Source organism: Entelurus aequoreus, linkage group LG06 (genome assembly GCF_033978785.1).
Source record: "Entelurus aequoreus isolate RoL-2023_Sb linkage group LG06, RoL_Eaeq_v1.1, whole genome shotgun sequence".
Taxonomy (NCBI): Eukaryota; Metazoa; Chordata; class Actinopteri; order Syngnathiformes; family Syngnathidae; genus Entelurus; species Entelurus aequoreus.
The window spans coordinates 2,176,534-2,186,002 of NC_084736.1; the positions used below are offsets into that span (position 1 = coordinate 2,176,534).

Below are 9,469 nucleotides of genomic sequence, written 5' to 3' on the forward strand. Positions count from 1 at the left end.
CCAACAACAATTCAAGACAATATGTTTGATGAATGTCTTACTATTCTTATCTTTATTAGCATCAATTCTTCCCTCCACACCAGCTTGGAAGTAAGCCTCTTTGTTCTATTTACACGCACAGTGTTTATTTGAGAAGGTGCAACATGCATAGCCAAACTCCGCCAGCCGACATGAGATATGCCTCTGGGAGCTTGGGTATTAACACTTATTTCTGGGCTTAAAGACGGAGCTTGTTCTGGCTGTGGGAGGGTTGGGGGGTGGGAGGAGCTGACGGACATGCTCACCTAGCGGGTGACCTCTTCCCTCCCGTCCACGTTGGCTCTGTAGCGGCAGCCTGAGAGACAGCTGGGTGTGCCTTCTTCCCTCCATGGATCAAGTGGTGCTGGAGAGGGCCCGTGAGGCCTTCACCACAGATGGCAGGGCCAAGAGGGACCCCGACGCTTGCGCTGAGCACGGGGAAAAGTTGACGCTCTTCTGCTTGGAGGACCTGGAGCCCATTTGTGGAATGTGCGGGAAGGCGGCGGCCCACAGAGGACACAGACTCTATCCCCTTGGAGAAGGTGCTCATGACTGCAAGGTGAGAAAAGTCACTTTCATTCAATCTTTCTTTCACACACTTCATTCTTCCCAGTCAAGTGACTCAGGCGCTCTCACACACTTTTTCATGCATAAATGGCACTTGAAATATGTCTTTTCTTTATCTTTACACCACATTTCATTCAAAGATCAACTGTCATCATTTATTTTCTTACTTAATTCTTCCTTTCCTTAATTCTAGAGATATTTTCTGAGATTCTATAAATATTGTATATTATATTATTAAAATATAAATATATTTTATAATGGATGCCATTTTCAAAATGTGACTTTTATTTAATTTGCCACGTAATTCCTCCTTTAGATATTTTTATTATATTATGTATATATTTTTACATGACAAATGGTTATAATTACAAATATAAATAATCACATAAATGTATTTTTTAATTTGAATAACATATCATTATTTCAAATGACAGCAATATAAATATATTTGAACATTACTCTAAAATGGGTACAAAAGACAGATTTATCCACAATAATTTAGGTCTATACTTCCACAATTCTTATTTTTACATAATTAAAGCTATGCAAATGTAATAATGTTTAACAACTACTACAACTTACTGTTTTACTTACAATAATGTACATGTATATTTTAAATGTATCCAGTTGTTAAATAATAATATGAAAACAACACCATTTTAATTATTTTCACAACAGATACTTTACATGGAATAATTCAAGTTCCTACCCCCCATTTTGACATAACATTTAATATATTCAAATCATTTCTTTATTCTTAACACGACCATAGATTTTCTGTGATATTCAAGTTGTTTAGCAGAGATAATTCACATTCTAATAATAGATCTATATTTTTGGTTGACTGTTGCTGCATGGGCCTTGAAACTGGATCCCCCGCAGGTTTTTATGATACTGCGTTCATTCTGCTGCATGCTTTGCTGGGCCTCTCCCAAGAATGAGAGACCTGCACTACTAATGTGAAAAGAATACGCACTTGGCCCAAAGCTGGGTGAGTTTAGGTTTACGCCTGTCACCGCGCCACCCACTTGAGCCTTCCCCACAGATGTGACCCATTTATGAGGCGCCCTCGCAACTTTTTTTTGCTTGTTGCCTTTCCCTGCCTGCCACCTGCCACACTGACCTTGCATTGGAGTGCTGATGCCCTGTGGCTTGGCTTGCAGGAGGAGCTGAAGGGTGCCCTGCTGCCCTTGAAGGAGAAGCTGCAGCTGTACAAGAAGGCCAAACTGGACTGTGAAGACATGGCCGAGCACGTCCAGGTACTGTCTAGTGGAAATTGTAATGTCAACATACGTGGAATCCTGCCTGAACCACAGCTTTGCCAACAAGACCACCTCGTCAACACTTCCACCGACCAGCTTGTCCCAATCCTTTGCCTACTGAAATGAATTTTTTTTATTTAAACGGGGATAGCAGTAGTCGTACTTGATCATTTTGCGATATTGCCATATTTTTGCTGAAAGGATTTAGTAGAGAACATCGACGATAAAGGTCGCAACTTTTGGTCTTTGATAAAAAAAGCCTTGTCTATAGCGGAAGTAGCGTGACGTCACCGGAGGAAGGACTCCTCACATTTTCCTATTGTTTACAATGCAGCGAGAGAGATTCGGACCGAGAAAGCGACGATTACCCCATTAATTTGAGCAAGGATGAAAGATTCGTGGATGAGGAAAGTGAGAGTGAAGGACTAGAGTGCAGCGCAGGACGTATCTTTTTTCGCTCTGACCGTAACTTAGGTACAAGCTGGCTCATTGGATTCCACACTCTCTCCTTTTTCTATTGTGGATCACGGATTTGTATTTCAAACCACCTGGGATACTATATCCTCTTGAAAATGAGAGTCCAGAACGCGAAATGGACATTCACAGTGACTTTTATCTCCACGACAATACATCGGTGAAGCTCTTTAGCTACTGAGCTAACATGATAGCATCGGGCTCAAATGCAGATAGAAACAAAATAAATAAATCCCTGACTGGAAGGATAGACAGCAGATCAACAATACTATTAAACCATGGACATGTAACTACACGGTTAATAATTCCCAGCTTGGCGAAGCTTAACAATGCTGATTTTAACGACGCCATTGAAGCTAACTTAGCAACGGGACCTCACAGAGCTATGCTAAAACATTAGCTATCCACCTACACCAGCCAGCCCTCATCTGCTCATCAACACCCGTGCTCACCTGCGTTCCAGCGATCGACGGAAGGACGAAGGACTTCACCCGATCATCGGTGCGGTCGGCGGCTAGCGCGTTTGCTATCCAAGTCAAAGTCCTCCTGGTTGTGTTGCTACAGCCAGCCGCTAATACACCGATCCCACCTACAACTTTCTTCTTTGCAGTCTCCATTGTTCATTAAACAAATTGCAAAAGATTCACCAACACAGATGTCCAGAATACTGTGGAATTTTGACATGAAAACAGAGCTTTTTGTATTGGATTCAATGGTGTACCAATACTTAAATGATAAATAATGATAAATGGGTTGTACTTGTATAGCGCTTTTCTACCTTCAAGGTACTCAAAGCGCTTTGACAGTATTTCCACATTTACCCATTCACACACACATTCACACACTGATGGCGGGAGCTGCCATGCAAGGCGCTACCAGCAGCCATCAGAGGCAAAGGGTGAAGTGTCTTGCCCAAGGACACAACGGACGTGACTAGGAAGGTAGAAGGTGGGAATTGAACCCCAGTAACCAGCAACACTCCGATTGCTGGCACAGCCACTCTACCAACTTCGCCACGCCGTCCCTTACTTCTGTTTCAACTATTGATGTCACACGCATACGTCATCATACATAGACCTTTTCAAGCGGAAGTGTGGCGGGAAATGTAAAATGTCACTTTATAAGTTAACCCGGCCGTATTGGCATGTGTTGCAATGTTAAGATGTCATCATTGATATATAAACTATCAGACTGCGTGGTCGCTAGTAGTGGCTTTCAGTAGGCCTTTAAGTGATTCTAAAATGCACTTTCTGGCGAATTAATTCAGCAAAATCAAGCCAACATTGTCCCATTTGTTTGTGCTACTAACATTGTTGCCTAACTATTGTAGTTTGAATGTTATTCATGTTTTATCTTTCATAACCTGGGAAAGCCCAGAGGTAGTTTGTGATGGAGGGATAAACACCTTCCACGCCACCCTGAGAAAACTGATGTCCATCTTTATATGTCCACTTATTAGACAGATAACTAATCCTAGGTGTAGTTCTGTTAGGTACCAAATGACCAATCATCTATATGGAAATATGTGTCTTTCATAGGACGCAATTTTAAAGTACACGCCAAAAGTTTGGACACACCTTCTCCTCATTCAATGTGTTTTCTTTATGTTCATGACTATTTACATTGTAGATTGTCACATCAAAACTATGAATGAACACATGTGGAGTTATGTACTTAACACAAAAATGACTGCAAACATGTTTTATATTCTAGTTTCTTCAAAATAGCCACCCTTTGCTCTCATTACTGCTTTGCACACTCTTGGCATTCTCTCCATGAGCTTCAAGAGGTAGTCACCTGACATGCTTTTCACTTCACAGGTGTGCTTGAAACTCTTAATGGGCCGCATGTGGCCTGCGGGACGTATTTTGCCCAGGTCTGAACCCATTGAGATTTTTTAAAGATTTTGTCATTATCTCATCAAAAGTATTAACCGTATTTTTCGGAGTATAAGTCGCACCTGCCAAAAATGCATAATAAAGAAGGGAAAAAACATATATAAATCGCACTGGAGTATAAGTCGCATTTTTGGGGGAAATGTATTTGCTAAAAGCCAACAGCAAGAATAGACATTTGAAAGGCAATTTAAAATGTGTAAAGAATAGTGAACAACAGGCTGAATAAGTGTACGTTATATGAGGCATAAATAACCAACTGCTATGTTAACCTCACATATTATGGTAAGAGTCATTCAAATAACTATAACATATAGAACATGCTATACGTTTACCAAACAATCTGTCACTCCTAATCGCTAAATCCCATGAAATCTTATACGTCTAGTCTCTTACGTGAATGATATTATTTGATATTTTACGCTAATGTGTTCATCATTTCACACATAAGTCCCTCCTGAGTATAAGTCGCACCCCTGGCCAAACTATGAAAAAAACTGGGACTTATAGTCCGAAAAATACGGTACCTGATAATTAGTGGCTCTACCCAGTGGAAAGTAGGTCAATTACAGTTTTTTTAATCAATAAATGTCCTACAAGCGGGGAAATAGATAGCATGTTGAGATGTGTAATAATAAACACATGACAAATAAAAGTGACCTGTTGGTTCCAATCTCCACGCAGAGCCAGGCAGAACACACCGAGACGCAGATCAAGGCGGAGTTCGAGACCCTCCACCACTTCCTGAGGGAGCAGGAGGCGGCCAGGCTCTCCGCCCTGAAGGCCGAGGAGGCCCAGAAGAAGCTGGTGATCCAGCACAGCATCGAGGAGATGGACCAGGAGATAGCCTTGCTCTGCAACGTCATCCGCTTGGTGGAGCAGGAGATGCAAACAAATGACATCCCCTTTCTTAAGGTATGGAGCACCCACATGATCCAGCACATTTACATTGTCAATAAGGATTGTCTTTGTTTGCAGAACTACAAGGACATCATAAGAAGGTAAACACTTCTCACACGGCAGCAGATTACAATGAAGGAATGTCAACATACCGTACCTTTGCAGAACATGGATCAATTCCTGCCAGCCAAACAGGCTTTCTGGAGCTCTGATTGGTGTGGCCAAACATCTTGGAACACTCAAGTACCAAGTGTGGGAGAAGATGAAGAAAATAGTCAAATACAGTAAGTCATTTTCTAATCAGAGCACTTCATATTTGTAGACATAATCCCATTTAACAGGACATTTAGAGTCACTCATACAAAAGGACAAATGTTGTTTTGTATGTTAAATTGTATTTGGAATGTTAGCTATTCAATTTCACTTGGACTGCAGCCATTAAATCTATCGATTAGTTTGTTCGATTCACCGAGTAATGGGATTAAAACACACTTTATAGCACATGTGTCAAACTCAAGGCCCGGGGGCCACATCTGGCCCGCCCCCTTATTCTTTGTGGCCCGCGATTGCCTGCAAAGAATGTGTTTATGTCATCTTTTTTGATTCATGTATTTACATTTTGACAGAAAAAAAGCACAAAGGCATGCAAATGCAGCTCTTAACTCAATATTATTTGATGCAACAAGCTACAGTAGGAAAGGGATTTATATGGCGGATCTCGCATGAGAGGAAGAGGAGGGGTTAATCATTTTGCAATGCAGTCTGCTGAAAATGAGGGAAAGCTCCACTCTACAGAGCAACTGACGCTGTGGTCAAAGTTGGAATGGCGGCTTAAGTGGACAGTGCACTCCCGCAATTTGTCACATTTCACGTGTCAGGTGAACTTCTCAATCCCGTCCCTACTGTATTTCTTGCCTTTGTGTCATTCAAACCCTTTTTCTTATGAACATTCTACACTAGCCGAGATGAAGTTGTCACTTTGACTTTTGATTCCAAAGCAGGTTTTCCATGAGTTTGTTGGTAACCAAGGACGATTAAGAACAAATTCAACTGTAATATTATCATGAAGCGGCCCTGCAAAGGGCTTTGCTATCTGCGATGTGGCCCACCATGAAAAGGAGTTTGACGCCCTTGATTTATAGCATCACTGTGTGTTCTAGGGACAATAGTTGAAATAAACTAAATATGTTTTGCTTATTTTGTTCTAATAGATGCACATCATCAACATGTATGCATTAATTAAAGACATATAGGTCATGACACACACACGTCAGCGCTCTCATGTGCGCTACATTGCAGCGTCCGTGCAGAAACTACGTCTATTTAAAGTTCCAGGCACTCCAAGCAGTCTGGATTTTATTCATTTTTTATTATTAAACGATAAATCGAAGCAACATAAAGTAAATGGAAGCTTTTTTCTAATTAAAGGGCAATATATTAAACAGAAAATTCCACTGAATCAATGGCATTGAGCTAAAATGAATAAATGCTCCACCAAATTAACTGTAAGAAAAAAACAAGGTCTTTTCTCATCAAGCAGAGTGTCTGATTGCATATTTGACTAGAAAAGCACTGAGAGAGCAGACCTCCACCAAGCCCCAATAGGAAATAATCTTTCAATCCTGAATCCACACATTAATCCAGATCAATTCCACAATCTATTCACTTGTTCCTTATCCCATTTCTGATCATTCCTTAATATTTTGAATACACAACCCCCTGGTGGAGGTCATTATCTGATGGATAAATGAAATGAGCATGTCTATGTTCTCTTTGTGAAATGGAATAAACCCTCTTGTCAGTCATCTACTCTCTTGGTCTCTGTGGGTGGAGGCGAGACCGGGTCCACTAGTATACAGAGTAGTAAGGTGAAAATGAAAGGTTAAAACTGAAAAAATTATAATTAATAACGTTTTTAATTTTCCTCTTTCAAATGACCTCTTTATTACGTGACTATACCGGGAAATATTAACATTTTAAAGCTTTCATAAATTGTATGAATTTTTTTAGGGCTGTCAAATTTAACGGGGTGACGCATGTGAATAATCACAAAAAAATATTGCATTAATCAAGTATCAACGCAAATTAATCACCCCATTTATTTTGACCCCACACGGTCCTTTACGTTGACCGTGGATAGTTGGCTGCAAAGCGGTTAGTGATCAGGTCGATGCCAGTGCAAATGTGACAAACTTTGCTTCAAAATAAACACAAACAGGACTTAAGATAAAACTGTTACCAAGTTTTCAGCAAATAAATGACATGCATTTAAGTAAAATATTTTTTTTTAAAATGGTCATGGATGACATTCTGACAGCAAAATTGCATTTGTGTAAAAAATATTTTTTTAAAGCAAGATAAGTAATTTACCAAGATTATTCATGAATAATCACAATTTAAAAGAATGATTAATCTGATTTAAAAAAAAATAATAATTTTTTAAAAATATTTGTCTCACTCCAAATCCCAACTAGACTTTAGTTCATTTTTTAAAACTAAAAACAAATTGACACTTTTCAGTCGGACCCTAACACACCCTGAAGTGCGATGGTAGGCCCGTGTAGACAAACAGTGATCCTTGCAAAGCAAAATATTTTTGAGGTGGTACTTTTTTGTGCACCACTGGACTAAGTTAAATTTGCCATGACTTGACAATGAAAAGCTGTCAATTTTGCAGTGTTATTCCCCTCAGGACCTTTTCTCTCTCATCACAAGGTCCAGTCATCGTGGATCCCAACACGGCGGCCAACTGCTTCATCTTGTCCGAGGACCTGATGGTGATTCAGAACTCCACACAGACCTTCAAGCTCCCCAACAACCCGGAGCGCTTCGACATCAGCGCGGAGATGCTGGGCGCCGAGGGTTACACCTCGGGGCGCCACAGCTGGAGCGTAGAGGTAAAGGACAACGCCTACTGGGTGGTGGGCGTGGCCAGCGAGTCCATCAACAGGAAGGGCAAGCACGTGCTGACGCCCAGCGAGGGTTTCTGGACCATACGCTTTCGCAATGGCGAGCACAAAGCCTGCACGGCGCCGTGGGAGCCGCTAAACATGACCGCCAAACCGGACGTGATCAGGGTGCTTTTGGACATGGACCGAGGAAAGGTGACCTTTTATAACCCGGAGGAGAGACAGCCGCTGTACACCTTCACCGAGGTCTTGGCGACAACTGTCTTTCCCTACTTTTGTACGGCCTGCAAGGAGCATCCGCTGAAGATCCTGCCGGCTAGAATAACTCTTTCAAAGGACTGATTTTGCATCAAAGTCTACTGAGTGATGGAAAATAGTTCTTAAGCAAAAAACAAATATGGGAATAAAGGAACAAATGCACTTGATATACAGCCGTCCCTTAACTTCACCACATTGCATCATTTTTTTTAAATATATATATATATATATATATATATATATATATATATATATATATATATATGTGTGTACTTTTTGGGTTTTCTTTATTTCCATGACTATTTACATTGTAGATTGTCACATCAAAACTATGAATGAACACATGTGGAGTTATGTACTTAACACAAAAAGGTGAAATAACATGTTTTATATTCTAGTTTCAAAATAGCCACCCTTTGCTCTGATTACTGCTTTGCACACTCTTGGCATTCTCTCCATGAGCTTCAAGAGGTAGTCACCTGAAATGCTTTTCACTTCACAGGTGTGCTCCACTTTTATAGATAACGATCAAATTCTGTCTGTATTAGCGGGTACGGACTCACGTACTATTAAAATTGGTGCCATTTGTTACTGCCCTTAGTGGCTAATCAGGCATATTCATTGCAAACCTGTGTAATGTTGCAATTATCCATGCCAACAAAGCAACATGTGCTAGCTTGGATAGACATGCTACTAATCAGCATTAGTGATTTTACATAGCCAGTTCCTAATTTGGTACAGTAATGGAAAGTACAACTAAGATGCACGGTACCATTAACCAGCTGGTGTATAACAAGTGCAATACTTCAATATTTTGTAGGGCTCAACAAAAGATAACTTAAGGGCAAATACTACTTCCTGACTTAGGCAACATATAAGACAATGTGAAATGTATTGTATTACCACATGAATATATACAGTACAAATGAACAAAAATAAATACCACTGGTATCGATTCCCTGAGTACTGGGAACTGATACAGATGTAGCCAGCAATAATGAGGTCAGTGTACAGTACAATGAGGGTTGTAATGTAGTGCAACACTTATTGGATGCTGGCCGATCAAACTACAGCAGGAGGTTGCCTACAGCCACAGATGTTAATGTCCCTAAAATGTATTTGATATTTTCTTTTGTGCCCAGCATATGAGGCACATGATATATACAAATAACATTTTTATTTGAAG

At 40.4% G+C, this 9,469-nt stretch overlaps 1 protein-coding gene across 1 annotated transcript; it reads left to right on the forward strand.

The window, feature by feature from the left end:
* Positions 1-257: 257 nt before the first annotated feature.
* Positions 258-8,367, forward strand: trim35-13 (tripartite motif containing 35-13). The gene is made up of 6 exons (XM_062049794.1): positions 258-577; positions 1,749-1,844; positions 4,901-5,131; positions 5,195-5,217; positions 5,282-5,400; positions 7,832-8,367. The coding sequence occupies exons 1-6, from the start codon at positions 368-370 to the stop codon at positions 8,365-8,367; spliced, it is 1,215 nt and encodes a 404-aa protein (XP_061905778.1). The 5' UTR covers positions 258-367.
* The last annotated feature ends 1,102 nt before the right edge of the window (positions 8,368-9,469 follow it).

Excerpts from the sequence above, each read along its gene's own strand:
- trim35-13 (XM_062049794.1), top strand. The coding sequence starts at position 368 with ATGGATCAAGTGGTGCTGGAGAGGGCCCGTGAGGCCTTCACCACAGAT. Across the intron at positions 578-1,748 it reads AAGGTGCTCATGACTGCAAG|GAGGAGCTGAAGGGTGCCCT; the intron begins GTGAGAAAAGTC and ends CTTGGCTTGCAG. Across the intron at positions 1,845-4,900 it reads ACATGGCCGAGCACGTCCAG|AGCCAGGCAGAACACACCGA; the intron begins GTACTGTCTAGT and ends ATCTCCACGCAG.